Raw genomic sequence first — 23,730 nt, 5'->3', positions numbered from 1 at the left:
TCTAAAGTATTATATGGTTTTATATGAGGTGTCATAGACTTGGCAAATTCATTTTTCATAAGTTTGTATGCACAGACATCTGTTGTGGCCATTCTTGGCAGTTTTTACAAGGCTTTTTAAAATAGTGTTCATATCGATATCGGAATTATATCGTATCGACCGAAATTAAGAAATATATCGTGATATATATTTTGGCCATATCGTCCAGCCCTAATATATATATATATATATATATATTATAACTCAATAGGAATAGTTTGTGTATGTAATATATAAACTATTGTAATATCTGAAATGCGTACTTTTGTAATTATGTATGTTTGTAATCAGTGGAAAAGTGATGCCTATTAGATAAATATGTATAAAGGGTAGGCATGATAACCAAAGGCTTCGGCCTACACCTTTTTCAGTTATGATTTATATTTTTATTTTTTTAATTGTTGTGAAAAGTTGTCTGTGAGGACAATTGAACAAACAAACAGTCAGTAATGATTAAAAGTTAGTTTGATTTATGTTTCATGAACCTTAAGTACACAAAACTTAATTTCAAGATGGTCATCATTAAAAATTAATGGGGAAGGGTGAGCGGGAGCCACAATTCTGCAGAAAACACCGAAAGACAAACTGCTAATATGATCTAATAATGAAAGTACTCACATTTCATGTCCTGTTCTGTTTCTGTCAAAAACATTTGTTGCACTTCACAGATTCTTTGCAGAATGATTTAAACTCTTCTGATGAATGCTTCTGTTTTCAGAGCCACTGCAAACACATCCTGTTGCCCATATGGAGTCTGGCCCTCTCTGGAGCTTGACCAAGATTACAGTAGCGATAACTGTGTGTGTGTGTGTGTGTGTGTGTCAACTACAAGACAGAGTGTTGTGTGCAGCATTACATCTAGCCCATGTGATGTGTGTGCAGTGTGATGTCGCCGGGATGTGAAAGCACAATAGGCCGTCTGTTCACACGCTACGTGTGTGTGTGTGTGTGTGTGTGTGTGTGTGTGTGGAGTACACTACTGTCTGATATTAGAACAGAAGCATGGAAGTGGATTACCTAGAGTGGCAGCCTTTACTGTTGCATTTGATGTGTTTGTTATGGGACGCATCTATACTGCTTTTGAGCAATCCAATCTCTAATCCCACACATTAAGGGGTCAGTTCGCCAAAAAAAGAATAATGTTACTCACCCTCATTTTGTTCCAAACCCGTAAGTCTTTTTTTGATATTTTTAATGAAACCTGAGAGATTTCTGTCCCTCTATTGACAGACCATGCAACCAAAACTTTGATTCATCAAAAAGTGCATAAAGAGGACATAAACGTTAACTAAATGACACGTTTGCTTTATATGATGAGCAGATTTAGTTCAGGCATTTATTTACATATAAACATTGCTCAACACATATGCGTAGAGGGCATGAAATCAAGGCCGTTATGTCTTTAACATTGGGGGACCTGTTTTTTGTGGGGCTTATAATGATGATAGCATATATCTTTAAAGGTCACATATTTTACACCTTTCTGGAGTTTTATTTTAGGTTTTTATGTCCTTAAGAATATATATTTGCGGTAAAAGTACCAAAAACCATCTCAATCTATTTTTACAGCTCCTCTCTCAGGAGCTCTGCTGAGAACAGGTCGATTTTGGCCTGTCTAATTAATATTCATGAGCCTCTCTTCTGATTGGCCTGTTGTTTTCTGAGTGACGCACGGCCAGGCCAACCACAGGTAACTAGGGTCAGCGACGTCACAGCGCTAGCTGGAGGCAGCAAAACAAAGGGGAAACTGGAGGTGGCCCATTCAAACCAGCGCATATTCGGCTACATAAGGAGCTTAAAATATCATCTTGTTGTGATGTTGGGTGCCAGAATCGACGTAATACAGCCTCAAATTAGAAATTTGATCACATACTGTATCTGCTGCCACTGCCAGACAAAAAACTGACGACAGCTGTGGTTAAACGTGATAAAACGAGCGGACTGGACCGAAACGATTGTCAAAAAAGCGCACACTTCTTATCAGAAAAGGGTCAATAAAGTATTGTCTTTTGTTGTTATGGGCACGTCTACAGATTTCTTGCCATATGTCTATGTTTCTTTCATCTCACGATTATGTCGTGTATGAAATAATGTGTGTGCATGTGTGTAAAACAACAAACTGACCATTTCGTCCATCCTTTGAGTGAGAGTGTAACGTTACAGGCTGACCGATCTGGTTTCGTGGTTAAAGTTAACCTTTTCGACATGTTTCCGTGTTGTTGTTGCTCAGCAATGGCATGGATGTGATGTTGTCTGGGGGTTTGGCTAAAGGAGAGTGGGACGGTGGGCGGTGCTCGGACTGAAGGCGGTGACTGTGTAGTTCTGACATCAACTTTTTACGGAAGTCACAACGGTTCATGAAAAATCACAGCTACTTTATGCAGGCTGTGTGCATTTTACTGTGAACTGACTGTTTTGAAACTTATATGGTAGTTAAATAGCCCCTAAACCTCAGTAACCATGACAAAAGCCAGGAAATTTCAGTTTTGACAATATGGGACCTTTAATTCAAAATGGTGAAATTTTACAAAAAAATATCGAGTAGTTTGGAGCACTGGCTATTTGTGTCATTTAACATTGCTGTCATAAAACAGTTGTCAAATATGACCACTTAGCTGCTTACATCTTTCACTGTTAAAACTGAAGCAGAGCACTTTCAGTGGAGTGACAAGTCTCTCATATTTCATTACAAATATCTTCATTTGTGTTTTGAAGATGAACAAGTTTTTATTTTTATTTATTTTTTTGGGAAAGATATGAGGATGAGTAAATTATGACAGAATTTGAATTTGTGGGTGAAGTCTCCCTTCAAGCTTAAGCACGTAACTAACACCAGCTGTCATGCTTTTAGCCTATGTGCGGTTAACATTAAAGTCATTGTGTTTCAGAACTTTCAAGCTTCTGTCAATCAAGTCTTCCCTGCTGAAGATGATGTCAGCAAACATGTGGAGGACAACTGTAAGTGTTCTTGTGTTTGAGATGTTCATGTCAGTTATGTTGGATAAAATGAAATGACAGCACTGACTAATGATTTCGTTTGTGTGTGTGTGTGTGTGTGTGTGTGTGTGTGTGTGTGTGTGTGTGTGTGTGTGTGTGTGTGTGTGTGTGTCTTACAGGCTCATTGATGTACTTGAATGAAGCCACGCTACTAAATAATGTCCGTGTGCGCTACAGTAAAGATAAGATTTATGTGAGTATATTCTCTGTTGCTCTGTTGTGATGGAGACACTATTCTGTATGTCCCCTGCACGCTACATGGCAAACCCATGTCTTAAACACAAAGAGTATTTCGCTTGTTTTCATAATCAGCCCAGTCCGCTGATGTCTGTGTGCTGCCTGATTTGTCTGTTTATATGGATTTGTACATAAACAGCAGTGCATGTGCAAGTGATTGATCACTCAAATGGAAGAGTTCACTATGTAGTGCACATACTCCATCTAGACTTGTGGTGAATAGAGTATACTTTGAAAATGTGTAATATGGAGCAGAATGCAGAAAACTAAAAACCCAGGCCCAAGTATGCCCAGGTCTTTATTGTCACCAGAAGACCACTTCAGCCTTGCGTTATAGTAAATTTAGTAATTGTATTAAAAAATGGTACATTTACATAAATGGGCCAATGTATGCTATGTTTTTTATTTATGTTTATTTAAAAGTACACTACTGTTCAAAAGAGTTTTGGTAACACTTTACAATAAGGTTCCATTTGTTAACTATATTTAATACAGTAACTAACATTAACTAACAATGAGCAATGCGTTTGTTACATTATTTATTAATCTCTGTTAATGTTAGTTAATAAAAATGCAACAGTTCATTGCTCGTCCATGTTAGCTCAGGTCTATTAAATAACATTAATAGATGCAACTTTTGATTTTATTAATGTATTAGTAAATGTTGGAATCAGCATTAACTAAGATTAATAAATGCTAGAAGTATTTTTTTATTGTTAGTTTGTTAATGTGGTTAACTAATGTTAACAAATGCAACCTTATTGTAAAGTGTTACCATTTTTTTAAAAGGAAATTATCTCTATTTAAAACAATTTGATAAAGGGATGCATCAAATTGATAAAGTCACAAATATTTTTACATTGTTACAAAATCTATTTAAAATAAATGATGTTCTTTTGAACTGTCTTTGCATCAAAGAATCATGAAAAAAAAAAAATTTCCACCAAAAATATTTTTTTGTGAAAACAGCACAACTGTTTTCACAGCTTATTGATAATAATAATCAGAAATGTTTCTCGAGCAGCAAATCAGCATATTAGACTGATTTCTGAAGGATCATGTGACACTGAAGACTGGAGTAATGATGCTTTGATCACCGCAATAAAATATATTCAAATACAAAACAGTAAATATAGTAATATTGTGAAATGTTATTGCAATTTTAAAAGATTTTTGATCAAATTAATGCAGATTTCTTTCAAAAACATAAACTGACCTCAAACATTTGAACAATAGTGCACATTAAAAATTGCTATTCATGCACTCAGGGCCTTCTCTTCTATGATGAAATGATAATTTCTAAATTAAAATACATTTTTATTTTTAAATCTTAAAGTTAAGATGATGCAACAGTCCTGATATAAGAATGAAGACGAAAGCCTCATTAAATAAATGGAATAAAAATTTAAAAAAATAAATAAAAACGTTTAAGTACTTGCCATTTTTTATTATTTCTTTGAAAAATAACAAGCCGCAATTCCTCAATACTCTTATTGTCTGAAAGTGGTTGTCTGTCAAATAGAATGAAAATGCATTCATTGGTTGCTTTCCCGTCTGCTCATGTTACTTTGTGTTGCAGACATTTGTTGCCAACATCCTGATCGCTGTGAATCCATATTTTGAGATTCCCAAGCTGTATTCTCCAGAGACAATTAAACAGTATCGGGGCCGCTCGCTGGGCACGCTGCCTCCTCACGTCTATGCAATTGGTAAGCAAGGCTGCGAGAACAGGCATGGGCCGAATTATCTGTGCGGGTACTGTTCAAAAGAGTTTTGGTAACACTTTACAATAAGGTTCCATTTGTTAACTATATTTAATACAGTAACTAACATTAACTAACAATGAGCAATGCGTTTGTTACATTATTTATTAATCTCTGTTAATGTTAGTTAATAAAAATGCAACAGTTCATTGCTCGTCCATGTTAGCTCAGGTCTATTAAATAACATTAATAGATGCAACTTTTGATTTTAATAATGTATTAGTAAATGTTGGAATCAGCATTAACTAAGATTAATAAATGCTAGAAGTATTTTTTTATTGTTAGTTTGTTAATGTGGTTAACTAATGTTAACAAATGCAACCTTATTGTAAAGTGTTACCATTTTTTTTAAAGGAAATTATCTCTATTTAAAACAATTTGATAAAGGGATGCATCAAATTGATAAAGTCACAAATATTTTTACATTGTTACAAAATCTATTTAAAATAAATGATGTTCTTTTGAACTGTCTTTGCATCAAAGAATCATGAAAAAAAAAAAATTTCCACCAAAAATATTTTTTTGTGAAAACAGCACAACTGTTTTCACAGCTTATTGATAATAATAATCAGAAATGTTTCTCGAGCAGCAAATCAGCATATTAGACTGATTTCTGAAGGATCATGTGACACTGAAGACTGGAGTAATGATGCTTTGATCACCGCAATAAAATATATTCAAATACAAAACAGTAAATATAGTAATATTGTGAAATGTTATTGCAATTTTAAAAGATTTTTGATCAAATTAATGCAGATTTCTTTCAAAAACATAAACTGACCTCAAACATTTGAACAATAGTGCACATTAAAAATTGCTATTCATGCACTCAGGGCCTTCTCTTCTATGATGAAATGATAATTTCTAAATTAAAATGCATTTTTATTTTTAAATCTTAAAGTTAAGATGATGCAACAGTCCTGATATAAGAATGAAGACGAAAGCCTCATTAAATAAATGGAATAAAAATTAAAAAAAATAAATAAAAACGTTTAAGTACTTGCCATTTTTTATTATTTCTTTGAAAAATAACAAGCCGCAATTCCTCAATACTCTTATTGTCTGAAAGTGGTTGTCTGTCAAATAGAATGAAAATGCATTCATTGGTTGCTTTCCCGTCTGCTCATGTTACTTTGTGTTGCAGACATTTGTTGCCAACATCCTGATCGCTGTGAATCCATATTTTGAGATTCCCAAGCTGTATTCTCCAGAGACAATTAAACAGTATCGGGGCCGCTCGCTGGGCACGCTGCCTCCTCACGTCTATGCAATTGGTAAGCAAGGCTGCGAGAACAGGCATGGGCCGAATTATCTGTGCGGGTGGGCCTACGAATATGCTAAATTTAATGAAATTAAGGCTTCTCAGTGATGTACAAAAATATATACTATTAGCTTGCATAAATGTTAATATTCTATGTATATGCTCATAGTTTTTATTTGTTGGATGTAGCGGATAAAGCTTATCGTGACATGAAGGTGCTGAAGATGAGTCAGTCCATCGTTGTGTCGGGAGAGTCAGGAGCTGGAAAAACCGAAAACACCAAGTTTGTTCTCAGGTATAGAAAGTGTAACGTGGTTGACGAGATGTGAGACGTGCGGATCCATATGCAAGCTTTATTAACATCAGAGGAGGTCAGAAACACAGGCAGGGTCGAACAAAGGCAAACAGGTATATGGCGGGCAAGACACAAGAATAATCCTAGGGCTAGCGAAGGTCAACGAATGGCGAACAGAATCAAAAAGGGCGAGACTAAAGGGATAAATCCAGGAAACCAGGCAAGGATCAGAAACCGAAAAAACAGACAAGGCAAGACTAGGCTAAGACAGGGTAAACTAACAAGGACTCTGTAGTGTAGCTATCAAATGATAAGCGCTAAACAATACTCGGCACCGGGAAGGGATCAGAGTGAGTGTTAAATAGTGAGCGAGTGATATGAAACAGCTGTGTGCAATCAGTGAAACAGCTGTGTGCAATCAGTGCTGTGTGCAATCAGTGCAATGAATGATGGGATATGTAGTCCGGGGTGATATGCAACAGTGTGTAGTGCGAGAGTCAATGTAAATGGAAAGGGTGACCTCTGATGGCTAGCAGACGGAAGTTCATGGACCGGATACGTAACAGAAAGTGCTCGTTTATATAACACATACAGTATGATTCATAAAAAGTGAATAATAAGAATGCACTTCTGCATAATCCTTTATTCTTTATTTGATATGTGATGGGTTTTATTGGGTTACTCTTCCCTCTCACAGGTACTTAACTACATCTTATGGCACAGGTCAAGACATTGATGAAAGAATAGTTGAAGGTACGTTTGAAGGCCTTTACTGTACTAATATAAATTTGTGCCCCACTATGCCGTAACCAATGCAAGTTATAGAAAACAACTTTTTTTTTTTTGTCACTGGATTCTAGCAAACCCACTGCTCGAGGCGTTTGGCAATGCCAAAACTGTCCGAAACAACAACAGCAGTCGCTTTGGGAAATTTGTGGAGATTCACTTTAATGAAAAGGTGTGTTTCTTTTTTTTTTTACATGTATATGAAAGTCTCACTACAAACAGAAAGCTGCAATGCTTTTTAAATGATGTACAATTTTGTGCAGTGATGCAGAGGTGTGATTTTGTACACGTTTATTTCAATGTAATGCTGATCTGATCTTTTCCAGAATGCAGTAGTAGGTGGTTTCGTGTCCCATTACCTGCTGGAGAAGTCCCGTATCTGCACGCAGGGCCAGGAGGAGAGGAACTATCACATCTTCTACAGGCTGTGCGCTGGAGCTCCTGAAGACATCAAGGAGAAGTTCCACCTCAGCTCTCCAGACTGCTTCAGGGTTTGTGAACCCTGCGTCTCACAGAGCCCACATCATTCTGACAAACACACTTACACTACACTTTCTCTTCTGTAGAATAGCCAGTGAGGGATTTCACAGTGTCTATAAAGACATTAACAAGCAGTTATTTTGACCCGTTACAATTCAGGTTGATCATGAAAAACGTGTATTATACTATTTAAATAGTGTAATTCTTGACTGTCTGTCAGGTGTTCTTTCATGTTTCTAATCATTTCTTGTATACGTTTTCTGTTCAATCCAGTATTTAAGTCGAGGATGCAAAAGGTACTTTTCTACCAAGGATTCAGACAAGCTGATACCTCAAAACCGCAAGAGTCCAGAGGTAATACATTTATTTTTAACAGCTTAAAGCATCTCCACAGGTTCTTTGCGGAGAACACACTTACCCTCCCTTTTACACACTCTAACAAAAATCTGAAATGTTTATTTTCAAGCGTGTTTGGATGGGGAAGAATTGATTATGAAAGCAGGCAAGACACTACAGGCAAAAACAGTGTTTTATCATGCACTGGTCAATTTAGCAATTTTTACAGAGGGATTTGTTCATATATCATTCGGCTGATTTTATTTAAAAAAAATATAGTGATTTTTTTTTCCCCCTGGATGTTGACGGTGCTTTCTGATTGATGGAGTGATAAAAAGAGAGAACAAAATCCCCTGAAAAAATGAAACAAATTTGCCCATATTTAATTACATAATGTCTCATTTGCATTTAAACAACATTTCATAAAACTGGTAATGAAAAAAAATGGGAACTTTCAATTCTTGGGAGCGAAATTGCCGCTGTTTTGACTTGTCTTGGTTTTTTCTAAGGTAATGGGATATTTTTCTCTTAATATTCCTTTTTATTGTTTGCCACAAAATAGTAGTAGTAGTATTACAGCAGGGTGCACGTCTAGTGCACTTTTAAAATCCAGGTTAAAGATATATAAAATTGAGGTTACTGGGACACTCTTGCTATACTTGCAGTTTTTTGCGTCCATTAGCGTTATCTGCTCCTCTCAGAAGACACATTTCTCTCTAGCAGCTGCATTTGTCTACCAAAATAAGTCCATCAGGCTCCTTTCAAATGTTTTTGAACAGAAGACACAAATCCCAGCGACTTATCCATTTATTGACAATCGTTTTGGCTCAGGTTCATCATGTCTTTTAAAAATATCCACAGAGTTACATCAGACTCCTGATTGTCATGAGGCGTTGGGAGTTTTGTGAAAGTCATGATTGTAGTAATAATCTGTGGCTGTCTCTGAATGTATCACACCTGAGCTCACAATTCACACTCTGCAAGACAACAGCCACAACCAGACTGCAGTTTAGAATGAGAAATGAACCGTGAGGAATCATTCCAACACACCACTGCTGCACTCGGATAATTCAAGAAATGATATCTGGTTTGTGCATCTTGATGTTCAGATATGTGGACGACACCAGGGTCAAGAACAACATAAAACTACTACACACTACATCAAATTCACATGGGAAAATGTTGAGGACAACAAGTACCTTTTTGCACTTTACAATAAAAGAGGGTGGAGTATCAGACATCAAAGACTGTAGAAAACCTACATGCACCTGCCAGTTTCCTTTATTCTCAGATGAACTTCTATGACCTGAAATTTTACATCTTTTTATATCTTTCAGTAAAGTTAATACAAATATAAGCATGATTATGTATGCTAATGACAGGTTTTGTACATTTCAACCAGGAGACTAAAAGTGCAGTCACGGATCTAAAATTCCTGTTGTATTTTGTCTGTGAACTTTTGCAGAACAACAGTGAATGTGACGGCATGCAACTACAAGGCCTCAAAGCATAAGAAAGCAGGAAACTAATGTAATTTAGGCTGTCTGCAGTTCCATTAGAGAGACTAAACAACTGCATTTCAGACAACTTCCCTCAGTTGACAAGGGCAAAGACAGTCATGAGTTTCATGATGAAGCGTTGTGGATACATTTGAGTGATTGATGAAGCTGCTTGATACACTGCTTAGTCAAAATGATGTGGCCGTTTCAGCTACACCAATTACTGACAGTTGTATAAAATCAAAGATATAGCCATGCATTATCCTCACACAAGCATTTTCCTGTGTCAGAACAGGAACGTGAGGAGCAATTCCCTATTAATGCCAGTGGTTTTGAAATGAAATGTTCAAGAGATATGGTATTGGTGTTCTGCTGCATAGTACTGAGTCACAAAACACTGAGATAAATTGATTGCACTTGCTGTGCTGAGTTTTATTAGCAGTCAGGCTCCTGGATAAACTCACAGGTTTCTTGACTTGCCCGTTGCTCCTCAGCATCTGAAGGCGGGCCCTCTGAAAGACCCTCTGCTGGATGATCATGCCGACTTTAACAGAATGTGTGTGGCCATGAAGAAGATCGGTCTGGGTGACACAGAGAAGTTCAACATGTTCAGGGTGGTGGCCGGGGTTTTGCACCTCGGAAACATTGATTTCGAAGAGGCTGGAAGCACCTCAGGTAAACGGAGAGCTATTAGAGTTATTAAAAACACACAGGTTTGGTGCTAACAGTTAAAATCCTCTTACTTGTGTGCTTATTCATTTAAAGACGTTCCCCCTCACAATAAACAAAAGTTGACATTAGCCATTATCTTTAAGGGGTCATATGATGCGATTTCAATTTTTCCTTTCTCTTTGGAGTGTTACAAGCTCTTGGTGCATAAAGAAGATCTGTAAAGTTGCAAAGACTAAAGTCTCAAATCCAGAGAGATATATAAAAGTTAAGAGTCAACCACGCCTACCTAAAACGCCTCATTCTAACACGCCCCCACATATCTACATCACTGTGTGGGAAGATTTGCATAACACCGCCCAAATGTTCACGCAAACAAAGAAGGCATAACTTTTATTCTCGCTGTAGTATTGTTGTTGGCGCCGCCGCCGCCATTGTGAAAGCGAAACTACTTTGTTTGGTCTTCCAAAAGAGGACACGACTAGAAATCAGTGGTTAAGTTGTATTTACAACACTGTTCCAGAACACTTCGACCCAAATATTCAGATGTGTGCAGCACATTTTATGGAGGACTGTTTCCTGATCCTGGTAGCGTAGACTACAATGCCGGCTGTTCTGACTCACAGACTGTAAGTAAGTTTTTTTATATTTAAAGGATTTGCCACTGATGATTCAAACGTGAGTTTTGGGCAGTGTAGAGTAGCGCTTGTTGTTTGTCGTTTCTCCGATCACAAATGCAGACATGGTTTTATGTTTACGTGGCGCGATGCAACGCAACGCGTAAAAAGTCATTATGATCCGTAATTATGTCCCCAATGGATGCAACAAATGCCTCGTTTGTAATGAGTTGTAATGTTTTTGTTTTGTCGCTCCGGCCTGAGACGGCATCAACAGTACGGTGAGGGGCGTAACATTTCTGTCACACGCTTGAGGTATTCGGCCAATCACAACGCACTGGATAGCTGGCCAATCACGGCACACCTCGCTTTTCAGACCGATGAGCTTTGTAAAAATCGACGCGTTTCAGAAAGGCGGGGCATAGAGGAGAAACAATAATGTACAGTATGTGGAAAATAATGTGTTTTTTGAACCTTAAACCGCATAAACACATTTCATTACACCAAATACACAAAAGAATGTTCTTTTTAGCAGCATCATATGACCCCTTTAATTATATACCACATCTTGATGAAAATGAGGAAAAAATATGTTTTTATTTACTCTCACGTGTGTTTGTGCGTTTCAGGTGGCTGTGTCTTGAAGAAGACGTGCGGTCAGTCGTTAGAGTTCTGTGCGGAGCTGTTGGGTCTGGATGAGGAAGATCTGAGGGTCAGTCTGACCACCAGAGTCATGCACACAACCGCAGGGGGCGCTAAAGGCACAGCCATCAAGTAAGAGCCGCTCACGCCTTCTGACGAGTGGTTGAGCGGAGATGCTGGAGTCTAGTGGATAACCATGCACTTTGTCGTCTTCTGTAGGGTTCCTCTGAAGGTGGAGCAGGCCAGCAGTGCTCGTGATGCTCTGGCTAAAGCCATCTACAGCCGTCTCTTTGATCACGTGGTCACCAGGATCAACCAGTGCTTCCCCTTCGACTCGTCCTCTCACTTCATCGGTGTGCTGGACATCGCTGGCTTTGGTACAAGACAGTCTATGCTCGTGAATACTCAGTTCAACACAGTTTTGAGGCACCTGAGCCATTAATGTCATGTGACTGGCCATTCAGATTGTCAGCAGGGGCCAGCTGTTACCTAACACTTAAGCTAACCAACCAGTCAACCCTGACTCCTGCTTATGCCAAACCTCATTTTGTCTTCCTCAGAGTATTTCGAGCACAACAGTTTTGAGCAGTTCTGCATTAACTACTGTAATGAGAAACTCCAGCAGTTCTTCAATGAGCGCATTCTCAAAGAGGCGAGTGATTTTCTGTAAAGATTTTTAATATTTTACACTTTAAATTGATCAAAAGTGACAGCAAAAACATTTGTATTGCAAAAGATTTCTATTGCAAATAAATATTGTTCTTTTGAACTTTCTATTGAACAAAGAGTCCTGAAAAATCTTTTTTTTTGTTTTGTTTTTTGCTAATAATCAAAAATGCTCTTGAGCATTTATCAACTCTACTCATTATCAACATACAGTAGGAATCAACTATTCACTTATCAAATTAAACAACACAAAAACACCATGAAATTCAGATATTATTTTTAATATTTTACACTTTAAATTGATCAAAAGTGACAGCAAAAACATTTGTATTGCAAAAGATTTCTATTGCAAATAAATATTGTTCTTTTGAACTTTCTATTGAACAAAGAGTCCTGAAAAATCTTTTTTTTTGTTTTGTTTTTGCTAATAATCAAAAATGCTCTTGAGCATTTATCAACTCTACTCATTATCAACATACAGTAGGAATCAACTATTCACTTATCAAATTAAACAACACAAAAACACCATGAAATTCAGATATTGCAGAAACAAATTCAATAGATATGATACAGCCATTCAATAAAGATATATTAACCAATGCATACAATTATTGATTCATTGTTGTCTTTGCATTTTTTACACAGTATTATGTATTTGCCACAAGTTAAATGCATTTTGCTGTAAATAAACAGTTCTTGCAAGGACAAGTTTTTTACACAATCATCCAAAACAGAGATGTTTTGATGCTGCAGTGATAAAAATGTTAGGCTGATTCGAGTCGAAATTGTCCATTGTAAGGAATGAACTGGACTGATGTTTTGTCTGTTGTTTTGTGTGTGGTCAACAGGAGCAGGAATTGTATCAGAGAGAAGGTCTTGGAGTCAATGAGGTCCATTACGTTGATAATCAGGACTGTATAGGTCTGTCTCTTTTACACTACACTGATTTCATTGGGCATATGGGGTACAAAAATGACATCTGCACTCTTCTGCCTTTTAATACACCAGAATGCAGATACTTCTGGCAGCCTAAATGTGCTTGATGATTGTATGAATCTGCCTTTGTGTCTCCTTTTGTTCAGACTTGGTGGAAGCGAAGTTAGTTGGCATCTTGGATATCTTGGATGAAGAGAACCGGCTACCTCAACCCAGCGACCAGCACTTCACTGACACCATCCACAGCAAACACAAGGACCATTTCCGCCTGACTGTGAGTCACGCTTTACTCTACATCTCATTCCAGCGGCGCACTCTGGTTTAGTGGCTGTATTTTTCAAATCTTTCGTCCCACAGGTTCCCAGGAAGTCCAAGCTGACAGTGCACAGGAACGTCAGAGACGACGAGGGCTTCATCATAAGACACTTTGCTGGAGCAGTATGCTATGAAACGGTACACACACTATCCATTCAGGGACAAACCAAAACATTTTCAGATCTTCAATATTTGTTTTGCCAACTTCTTGATTGATTGAACGTATATTCATAAATTGGGCTTTAGTCGAAATAACCCTCGCCAGTCAAGGATTTGTCAGTTTTCCCTCAATTTTTGCTAATTTCTCAGTTAAATTAGCTTGGTGGTAAATTGATATAAATAACCGTTAATATTCTGTTGATTCCTCAATTTACTCTTTATCTTTTAATACTTAAATTGCTGTAAAAATGTATAAAAATTCAATAAAAATGGGCACATGAAACACAACAAATCCACTGCTGAAAATAATTAAACTAAATAAAACAACATTTTAATAGAAATAAAATAGTTTGTCAATATTGCAAGAAGACAGTAACAGCAAACTGGAGTTTTATTAAGTGTGCAGAGCAACAAATGTTGGTAGATTTTGGATCTGACACAAGGGGGCGTTAACAGTTCAGTTAAACAGCCGAGACAATAATCTCAACATGGCAAAATATTAGACACAGGATGGGGTTAGTCAGTTATCGTTGAGGCACATGTGACCACACGTTCAATATTAATGCACTGTAGTTGACAAATGAACTATATTACTTGTGTTACTGAGATTTTACAATAATTAGATTTTATGCACTCTCCGGAAATCCCGAAATTCACTGTAATGCACACCCTTTTGTGTGTTCATTTATTCAAGGTTTTGTAATCGCTGTAAGTGCCGCATTTTGAACTAAAGCTTAAATTCAATTCCAGAAAAAGGAATTTAAAGTTCAGTTCTATGTGATTTAGACCATTTTCCCATCTCTCATTCAGACTCAGTTTGTGGAGAAGAATAACGACGCTCTTCACACGTCCTTGGCGAGTCTGGTGAGCGAGTCGAAGGATAAATTCATCGGAGAGCTCTTCGAGAACTCCAACCACTCCAAAGACACCAAGCAGAAGGCCGGCAAACTGAGCTTCATCAGTGTAGGCAACAAATTCAAGGTCAGCCTCAAAATCACTTGGTCTGACTGTCATTTGAGGGAAAAATCAGCAGGGTTCCTGCAGTTTCTTAAAAAGTCTTGAAAAGATATGTTAAATGGTACAACAAAGGTCTTCATTCCCATTTAAGAAGAGGAAAAACAGGGATTGCCATATGGCCTAATGTGATTATTAAACTTCAGAAGAGTGTTATATAATTAAATTAACGTGAGCACTGCTCATTCAAAGTCAAAATGCGGCACTATTGTGCATTCACGCAGTTTCAGAATAAACTGTACCTGGCATTTAATTCGCCATAAACTCTTCTCTCTGGGCCGTCCCGTGAAGGAAAGACTAAGAACATTATTCTGCACGTTCAATATATTGAATTTGCGGGCATCACCACAATAATCTTTTTAGAGCCTTTCTTTAAAAACATTTTTAATGTATCGGCAAAATCCAATTTCGATAGGCCTATAAATCATACGCATTGATATATTAGTATTAGTGCTGTCAAACTTGGCGCGTTAATGCATGCAATTAACTTTTTCAGATTAACGTGTTAAAAATATTTAACGCAGGGGTGGAGCTAGTGTTAGCCACCCCACTCACAACTGCTGCTTCTGTCTCTATTTTTCTTGACAAGAATTGCATTTATTGAGACGCAGAACGTCTTTACGACCACATCAAACGGGAGATTTTTCAGACACGCACTCCAACCTCAGCGCCAGGCACTAGTAAAACAAGTGCAGAAAAGCTACAGGTGATGAAGAGCTTCAGTAGAACTGCGGTCAGATGAGATGCTGTCAGGCCGTATGTCAGTAAAAAACACTTTTTACTGCACAAATGCAGTGGTGCACACTGTAGCCTGTATCATTTCATATCAAAGTGCAAAAGAAACTGAGCATGCAGTGTCGTAGTTATGTCATCAGATAAGTCATGAAGTTACCAAAAAAGCAATTAAAGCTGCTTTAAAACTTTGCATGTATGTAAGTATTTGTCAGATTTAGGAATATGTCTCTGAAATGCAGTGGTTTTTCAAGAGTGAGGTGAGACAGACGAGAAGAGTGAGGTGAGACAGACGAGAAGAGTGAGGTGAGACAGACGAGAAGAGTGAGGTGAGACAGACGAGAAGAGTGAGGTGAGACAGACGAGAAGAGTGAGGTGAGACAGACGAGAAGAGTGAGGTGAGACAGACGAGAAGAGTGAGGTGAGACAGACGAAAAGAGTCAGGTGAGACAGACGAGAAGAGCGAGGCAAGACAGACGAGAAGAGTGAGGCGAGACAGACGAGACGATCGCGGATGATTTAGTTTTGAAACTAGATGCAAAAGTTTTAATGGATTTTGGCAATATTTTGGATTTTGAAAAGCCTGTTGACTTTTGCCGTTTATCTAAGATGATTTTGGAAGTTTTTATAAACATCCGTTTCTTATTTAATTGGTTCCACAGTGTTTGCTGATTTTTACTTTATTTAAACTTTGTGTCATTTATTTATTTTATTTGACATCAAGGTGTGTGCCGTGCCTCCAAGCTTTCTTACTCGTTTTGCTAATAAACGTTCTACGTTTCTTATTTATTTGGTTATATATTATACATGTTTACGTAGCCTATTTCCAGTTTTGTATACCTATTTAAACTTTATGTAAGTTATGTGTTATTTTATATTAGGCATAGCCTGCCTGGTGTATTTTTTTTAATAAAAAATAAAAGTTCTATGTTTTATATATAGGCTAAAGTGAGTTTGACGTTGTATTTTGTTGTTGCATTCAAGCAATTGATGCGAACTGCCGCGAATTCGAAAGTGAATGGTGAATGGTGCTTTTAAGCTATTTAAAAGCGACGGAAAGCGAGGAAAGAGGGAAAATTCAAACTAAATAAAAACTAACAATTGCTTTACGCCGAATTGCCGCTGTTTGAAAGTGAAAGTAAAATGCGCACGCCGCTTTTACAAGCTATTTAAAAGCGAAGGAAAGCGAGGAAAAGAGGGAACGCCCCCACCCCGCCCCCACGGTGATACCGGTATTACCGGTGTTGTCACACTTTGATTAACTGGTGGGAAAATTTCCTCACCGTCACAACCCTAGTTTGTTTTAGGTTCACTTAAATTAGAAGTTGTTGTTGTTTTAAGTCTAATAAATGTTAAAATTGATAGCTCTCAATTCTACTGTAATGTTGAATGGCTATAGTCAGTGGTTCAATATTAGGGGAAAACAGTTTCCTAGAGACATCAGTAGTATTGGTATCAGTGAAACTCACCTTCAGTCATAAAAAAGATGCCATTAAACAATTATTGCAATATAAAAGTATATTTAAAAACTTTAATGTTAGGTGGGATTAATTGTGATTAATTTCAGAAAATTTTTTGATTAATTGGGGGGTTTTTTTATCGATTGACAGCACTAATTAGTACAGTACATAAAACACTTTCAGTTCACATTGAATAAAGCATGTCTTGCAGCCACCCTGGTTTGCAGTTTAATTAAGTAAAAGAATCTGAGATACTGTACATGATTTATTTTGAGAGTGTAGGGGTTTTTACTCTGTAGACATGCATTATCAGTGTTACTTGTAAAAGACTTAAAGTCTTACATTTCAAACCCCGAAGTCGTTTAATTTTTCGTATTTTCCTCTCACAGACACAGCTGAATATTCTTCTGGAAAAGCTGCACAGTACTGTGAGTCGTCAAGCCCAACTTGTTATTGTTTTCAGGTTTAGCTAAATGTTACCGCATACATTAGCTGAAATAATACTGTATTTCTGAATTACAGCAAGTCATGATTTGTGCTGCTCGTGTGTTTCAGGGTTCAAGTTTTGTCCGCTGTGTGAAGCCCAATCTGAAGATGGTCAGCCACCAGTTTGAAGGCGCTCAGATTCTGTCTCAACTACAGTGCTCAGGTTAAGACACACACACACACACACACACACAGTGCACACATATCACATTACACAGAGCTGCCAGCATCATTACATTGTTTCCTTCAGGATTTTGATTTGCACTTTCAAGTTCAAGCTCAAATGGAGGTGTCCTGAGGTCTGACATACGAAAAGCCACCTAGAACTATTTCAGTAGCTGAGTATTATGAGTTATTTATGACCTCATATTAATTCATAGACGACATGAAAAATTTTAATGTGACATTTATTATGTTATGGTGAGGGAGGGAACGTCAAGCCCAGGGGTGCCCAAACTCGGTCCTGGAGGGCCGGTGTCCTGAAGAGTTTTGCTCCAACCCCAATTAAACACACCTGAACCAGCTAATCAAGCTCTTACTAGGCATACTAGAAACTTAAAGGCAGGTGTGTTGAGGCAAGTTGGAGCTAAACTCTGCAGGACACCGGCCCTCCAGGACCGAGTTTGGGCAGCCCTGGTCTAAAACCATTATTTATCCCTATAAAGCCTACTGTACCATATCTGCTGAAAAACCTGTTGTTCACAATCTTCTACATGCCTTTTATCATCTGATCGATAACTTGTACTTTTAGTATAATTGTAAAAACCCCTTCACGTCGTGGTTCACGTATGTTTTTGCTGTGAAATCTATACTGGTTTTGATACTGAAGTAAACATAAGAAAAAAAATGTAGTCGGTAATATTTCAAAATGAACACTTTTCACGCCACTTAGGTTTACTTAATTATCCATGCGTAATTTTTTTTTTATTCTGTTAAAATTTTGAAGAATGTTTATTTAATAATCTCTCAGTCATAGTATCTACACACATAGGACGGTCCAAACCCCGCATTTCACACTTAGTCGTTTTTACCCTGGACCCGCCACTGGTCACCCCGGACACGGTGAGGGGTACGCGGGCTAGGCATCTCTCCATACAGCCCCTGGGCGCTCAGTTTGCGTTCCCAGACGAGGGGGCCTTCGTCCCTTCTCGCCTCACCTCGCCACAGTGAGGGTACGTGGGCTAGGCAGCCCTATACGGGCCCTCGCCCCCCCCCCCACTATAATAAAACTGCAGAGCTTTGATCATAAAAAATAAAAACAAGCATTTGAATATCATCTTACTGAGACATAATATTGAGAGATATAGAGTAACAAATGATATTGATATGCATTTTACTGTATGTAGGTAGTCTGTTACTGTAGTCTGAAGTCATCAGATACTGTTATAAAGATCTCATTCATTTACATTACATGCTGTCAGAATTTTATCTTACTTTTTGTCCACGTTTTTGCTTAGTTTGGGCCTCTGAATAATATTGAGGTGTTTTTTGAGCTCCATATTCTCACTAAAAGCCTAATGTACCCAATATGATACTCTACAGAAAACACACGTGCAATCTTTTTTTTTTTTATTCTTTTATTTTGAGTAAAGGTTGCATAAACTGTTCCATTTAAAAAATGATATATTTAAGACTATTATTGCAACTTGTCAGGCTTTACGGAGTTAAAGTTCAACAAGGTTGTAAATTATTTAAGTGTCAAGGGACAAAGAAAAATACTGACATACTACATGTCAGAAGCTTTCTTGGCGTCAGGGTTAAATGTATTAATATTCTAATGTAATATACTGCTTGTGTGTTCTCTCGCTGTGTGTCTGAGAGTTTCTGTGTTTGTGTGCTCAGGGATGGTGTCAGTACTGGATCTGATGCAGGGCGGCTTCCCCTCTCGAGCGCCGTTCCACGAGCTCTACAACATGTACAAGCAGTACATGCCCGCCAAACTGACACGGCTCGACCCGCGACTCTTCTGCAAGGTGTGTGTTACATACAGTCAGTGTGTAAATACATGTGCAGGTCAGGATGATGTTGTTCTGTGTGCTGGTAAGGTTTCTCAGACAACTACGGTTGAGTGTAATAGTCGTTCTATAATATTATTTAGATATTAATAGCATTTTTATTTGTTTTTTTCTGCTCAACAGGCTTTGTTCAAAGCTCTCGGCCTGAATGAAAATGATTATAAATTTGGTTTGACAAAAGTTTTCTTCAGACCTGGAAAGGTGATGTATCTTCCTTATATGATTTTTTTTTTATATTTTATTTATTTATTGTTTTTCGATTTATTGTTGTGTCTCATGATGACAGTGTGGTGCAGGTCATATTTTACACTAAACATGTTTTACACGTTTGGACAAAGAAAAGTCTAATAACATGGTGTACAGTACAAGTTTAATGAAAAAATCTTAATGGTCTTAATAATATGTGACCCTGGACCACAAAACCAGTCATAAGGGTCAATTTTCTGAAATTGAGATGTATACATTATCTGAATAAATAAGCTTTCCATTGATGTGTGGTTTGTTAGGATCGGACAATATTTGGCTGAGATACAACTATTTGAAAATCTGGAATCTGAGGGTGCAAAAAAATCTAAATATTGAGAAAATCATCTTTAAAGTTGTTCAAATGAAGTTCTTAGCAATGCATATTACTAATCAAAAATTTAGTTTTGACATATTTACGGTAGGAAATGTACAAAATATCTTCATGGAACATGATCTTTACATTTTTGGCATTAAAGATAAATCGATAATTTTGACCCGTACAATGTTTTTTTTGGCTATTGCTACAAATATACCCCAGCGACTTAAGACTGCTTTTGTGCTGCAGGATCACATATCACAATGTTCGTTCTGTCAAATGTGTTTTTTTTTCTTTCGATTTTGGGATGAAATATGACACATTAATTCTGATTGAATTCATCCTGATCTATCTTGTGTGATGGAAATCTTTATTAGTGTATCCTATTTCTGATTGTAGAATAGGAATGGTAGATAATTGTATTTTTCTTCACTTGTGACCATAAGCTCATGCAGTTTATTGACTGGTTTGATGTTACTCAGTTTGCGGAGTTCGATCAGATCATGAAGTCCGATCCAGATCATCTGGCTGAACTGGTGAAACGTGTCAATAAATGGCTCATCTGCAGCCGCTGGAAGAAGGTGCAGTGGTGCGCCCTGTCTGTCATTAAACGTACGTAACAAACTGATTAATTAGGACCTCAAGTCTATATACACATACAGAGGAGAACCAATTCTGCAGAAATTAAGAAGGGGAAAAAAAATTACCCATTGGTCCACAGTGTTTAATGTGGTTTTCATGCTCTGTCAGTGAAAAACAAGATGCTGTACCGAGCCAAAGCGTGCATCCAGATGCAGAAGACTGTTCGCATGTGGCTGTGCAAGAGGAAGCACAAACCACGGTGGGCGGCACTTCCTCTCCTCTTCAGTGTTTGTTCATCAAGCTGTAATCATATAACTATAACACTTAAACATGTTGGTATTAGACTGCTGTGATGGAAATCGCTTACCCTGTTTATGTACATGTATATACAATTCACTATTTTAAATGACAAATTAAAAAACTAAACATGGTTACCTTTTGTTTGGTCAAATTAAAGCAAACTCCAACATTAATTACATTAACGCATGTAGGTTAGTAAGAGTAGTACTTTTTTGTTTTTAAACAAGGATGCATTAAATTGATCAAAAGCGACAAAATATGAAGCAGCACAGCTGTTTTCAACATTGATAATAATCAGAAATGTTTCTTGAGCAGTGAATCAGCATCTTAGAATGATTTCTGAAGGATCATGCGACACTGAAGACTGGAGTAAATTTAGCTTTTCCATAATTGTAATAAAAATTGTAATAACGTTTTACAATATTTCCATTTTTACTGTAATTCAGTCAATTCCAAAAAATTTAGCCTTGGCGAAAAAAACTTTCGAACTTTTGAAATGATTTTCTGTGCTCATCAGATGCTGCGTGTAAAACTTTTGAAACGTCATAAATACTCGAGTGGATGTGAACAGCGTTAATGTGTGTGTGTGTGTGTGTGTGTTAGGATCGATGGGCTGGTGAAGGCATGTAACCTGAAGAAGAGGATAGAGAAGCTGAATGAGGTGGTGTCTGGACTAAAGGAGGGAAAACAGGAGATGAGCAAACACATGCAGGAACTCGATTCCTCGATCAGCGCCCACATATTCAAGATTAAGGTGTGCATCAGAGAGACAGAGTCCTGTCCTGAACATATTCCTGAAAACCCCTATTACTCATTGAATCTGAAAGGGCTGTAGATGAAGAACTGTGTCCTGTATGCATCTTCTCTGTCTAGAACACTGTAATGAGCCGCATAGACATCGACCATGAGCACCAGGCTCTGGTCACTCGCTCGCAGGAGCTGCTCAGCGTCATGCAGAAGAAGAAGCAGGAGGAGGAGGAGATGGAGCGTCTGAGGAGAATCCAAGAGGAAATGGAAAGAGAGAGGAAGAGACGCGAGGAAGAGGAGCAGAAGCGTAAACAAGAGGAAGAGGAAAGACGCCTGTGAGTAGACAGAAATCATTTATTCACCTTCATGTCGTTCCTAACCCAGATTACTTTATTTCAGTGAAACAGAAAACATGGATATCCACTGTAGCTCTCAGGTCAAATGTTGGTGCCATTGCTGACTTAATGAACTGAAACTGTTTTACTTCTGTACCTTTAAGACTTCTATATGTAAATGACCTGTTACAAGTGGCTAATGTGTTTACATGTGCATTGTGAGGGGAAACAAATCTGAATTGAATTAAAGTTTGCATGAAAGTAACATCCTAAATGCATATAATAGTTCATATTCTTCATATAGACACATTTTACTTTTATTCCTTTATTTGTATTTTTTTATCTATAATCAAAATATCAACTCAATCTCCCAGTGAAATGTCAGGCTTCTCTCTGGTGACGTATGCCGGACTTCTTCAATCATTTAGTTTGTGTAATCTCTAAGATGCACAGAACCAAGTCTCGCCTTACTTTTTTTTTCTTTTCTGATAACTCATTTCACTTGGATATACAGCAATAATTCTGACATTACCGTCTCCAGCTCAGCTGAAGCTTCTATCTGTCTGTCTGTTAGGAAATCGGAGATGGAGTTGAAGAGGAAACATGAAGAGGAAGAGCGTAAGAAAAGAGAGGAGGATGAGAGGAGACTGCAGGTGACCTCAGCTTTACACGGCACATTATGTCTTCTGCATTTTCCCTTCGCGTTCACCCTAACACAGGGTCTGAAAATAACCTTTAGTCACACCTGCCAATAGGTGAGAATTTCCTGGCCAGGAATGTTTCTTAAAGTGTTAGTTCACCCAAAAATGAAAATTAGCCCATGAATTACTCACCCTCAAGGCATCCTAGGTGTATATGACTTTCTTCTTTCAGACAAATCCAGTCGGAGTTATATAAAAAATTGTCTTTGATCTTCCAAGCTGTTTAATGGCACTCAGCGGGTGTTGCAGTGCATCAGTCCAAAAGAAGTTAAATAAAGTGCATCCATCCATAAAAAAAAGTGCCTCACACGGCTCCGGGGGGTGAACAAAGGCCTCCTGTAGCGAATAGATGTGTTTTTGTAAGGAAAATAACCATATTTAAAATGTAATAATCAGTTTAATCTAGCTTGCGCTCACTGTTGTAAATGGAAGCAGCTCCGGGCGGATGACGTAAGATGTCGGCGTTGTGCATGCGCCGCTCAGAAGTGACGAACGCGGAAGCGCAGGGGAGAGATCGAAACAAAACAACGGTCACGAATTAGAAGTTCAAAACGAGGATTTGTAAAGAAGAATGTCGAAGGATTTAGATATAAGCCAAGAGGAGACTGGTTTTCCTTTGCTAAAGTAAGGAAACTTTGCTTCCTTTGCTCCTGTAAATAAACGTTGGTTTTCACAAGACTCACCAGCGCATGCGCAATGCCAACATCTTACATCAATCTCCCGGAGCTGCTTCCGTGTACAACTGTTGGCGCAAGCTACATTAAAGTGATTATTACATTTTGAATATGGATATTTTTCTTACAAAAACGCACCGATTCGCTACAGGAGGCCTTTGTTCACCCCCCTGGAGCCGTGTGAGACACTTTTTTATTATGGATGGATGCTCTTTATTTCACTTCTTTTGAACCCGCTGACTGCCATTAAGCAGCTTGGAAGATCAAAGACCATTTTTAATATTACTCCGATTGGATTTGTCTGAAAGAAGGAAGTCATATACACCTAGGATGCCTTGAGGGTGACTAAATAATGGGCTAATTTCCATTTTTGGGTGAACTATCCCTTTAACAGCTGTGTATTTTGGATTGCTGTTATTAAAAAA

At 37.8% G+C, this 23,730-nt stretch overlaps 1 protein-coding gene across 1 annotated transcript in view; it reads left to right on the top strand.

Annotated features, from left to right (window-relative positions):
• The window catches only part of LOC107562348 (unconventional myosin-VI-like), a 32,051-nt gene that overhangs the window by 4,659 nt on the left and 3,662 nt on the right, over positions 1 to 23,730 (top strand). Inside the window, exons 2-26 of the mRNA XM_016246984.1 lie at positions 2,928 to 2,997; positions 3,156 to 3,229; positions 4,853 to 4,982; positions 6,487 to 6,592; positions 7,290 to 7,345; positions 7,453 to 7,550; positions 7,705 to 7,869; positions 8,132 to 8,212; positions 10,188 to 10,368; positions 11,609 to 11,753; positions 11,841 to 11,998; positions 12,182 to 12,273; positions 13,136 to 13,208; positions 13,370 to 13,497; positions 13,581 to 13,676; positions 14,508 to 14,678; positions 17,293 to 17,331; positions 17,459 to 17,552; positions 19,232 to 19,362; positions 19,528 to 19,605; positions 20,449 to 20,578; positions 20,717 to 20,807; positions 21,452 to 21,602; positions 21,722 to 21,930; positions 22,505 to 22,583. Coding sequence (XP_016102470.1) covers positions 2,928 to 2,997; positions 3,156 to 3,229; positions 4,853 to 4,982; positions 6,487 to 6,592; positions 7,290 to 7,345; positions 7,453 to 7,550; positions 7,705 to 7,869; positions 8,132 to 8,212; positions 10,188 to 10,368; positions 11,609 to 11,753; positions 11,841 to 11,998; positions 12,182 to 12,273; positions 13,136 to 13,208; positions 13,370 to 13,497; positions 13,581 to 13,676; positions 14,508 to 14,678; positions 17,293 to 17,331; positions 17,459 to 17,552; positions 19,232 to 19,362; positions 19,528 to 19,605; positions 20,449 to 20,578; positions 20,717 to 20,807; positions 21,452 to 21,602; positions 21,722 to 21,930; positions 22,505 to 22,583 — 2,826 coding nt within the window. The remainder of the gene's footprint in view (positions 1 to 2,927; positions 2,998 to 3,155; positions 3,230 to 4,852; positions 4,983 to 6,486; positions 6,593 to 7,289; positions 7,346 to 7,452; positions 7,551 to 7,704; positions 7,870 to 8,131; positions 8,213 to 10,187; positions 10,369 to 11,608; positions 11,754 to 11,840; positions 11,999 to 12,181; positions 12,274 to 13,135; positions 13,209 to 13,369; positions 13,498 to 13,580; positions 13,677 to 14,507; positions 14,679 to 17,292; positions 17,332 to 17,458; positions 17,553 to 19,231; positions 19,363 to 19,527; positions 19,606 to 20,448; positions 20,579 to 20,716; positions 20,808 to 21,451; positions 21,603 to 21,721; positions 21,931 to 22,504; positions 22,584 to 23,730) is intronic.

The sequence above is a fragment of the Sinocyclocheilus grahami genome, unplaced genomic scaffold (genome assembly GCF_001515645.1).
Source record: "Sinocyclocheilus grahami isolate Dianchi unplaced genomic scaffold, SAMN03320097.WGS_v1.1 scaffold819.1, whole genome shotgun sequence".
In the NCBI taxonomy this organism is placed as follows: domain Eukaryota; kingdom Metazoa; phylum Chordata; class Actinopteri; order Cypriniformes; family Cyprinidae; genus Sinocyclocheilus; species Sinocyclocheilus grahami.
Note: the sequence above shows the minus strand (reverse complement) of the source record. Positions and strands in the feature narration are given on the sequence as shown.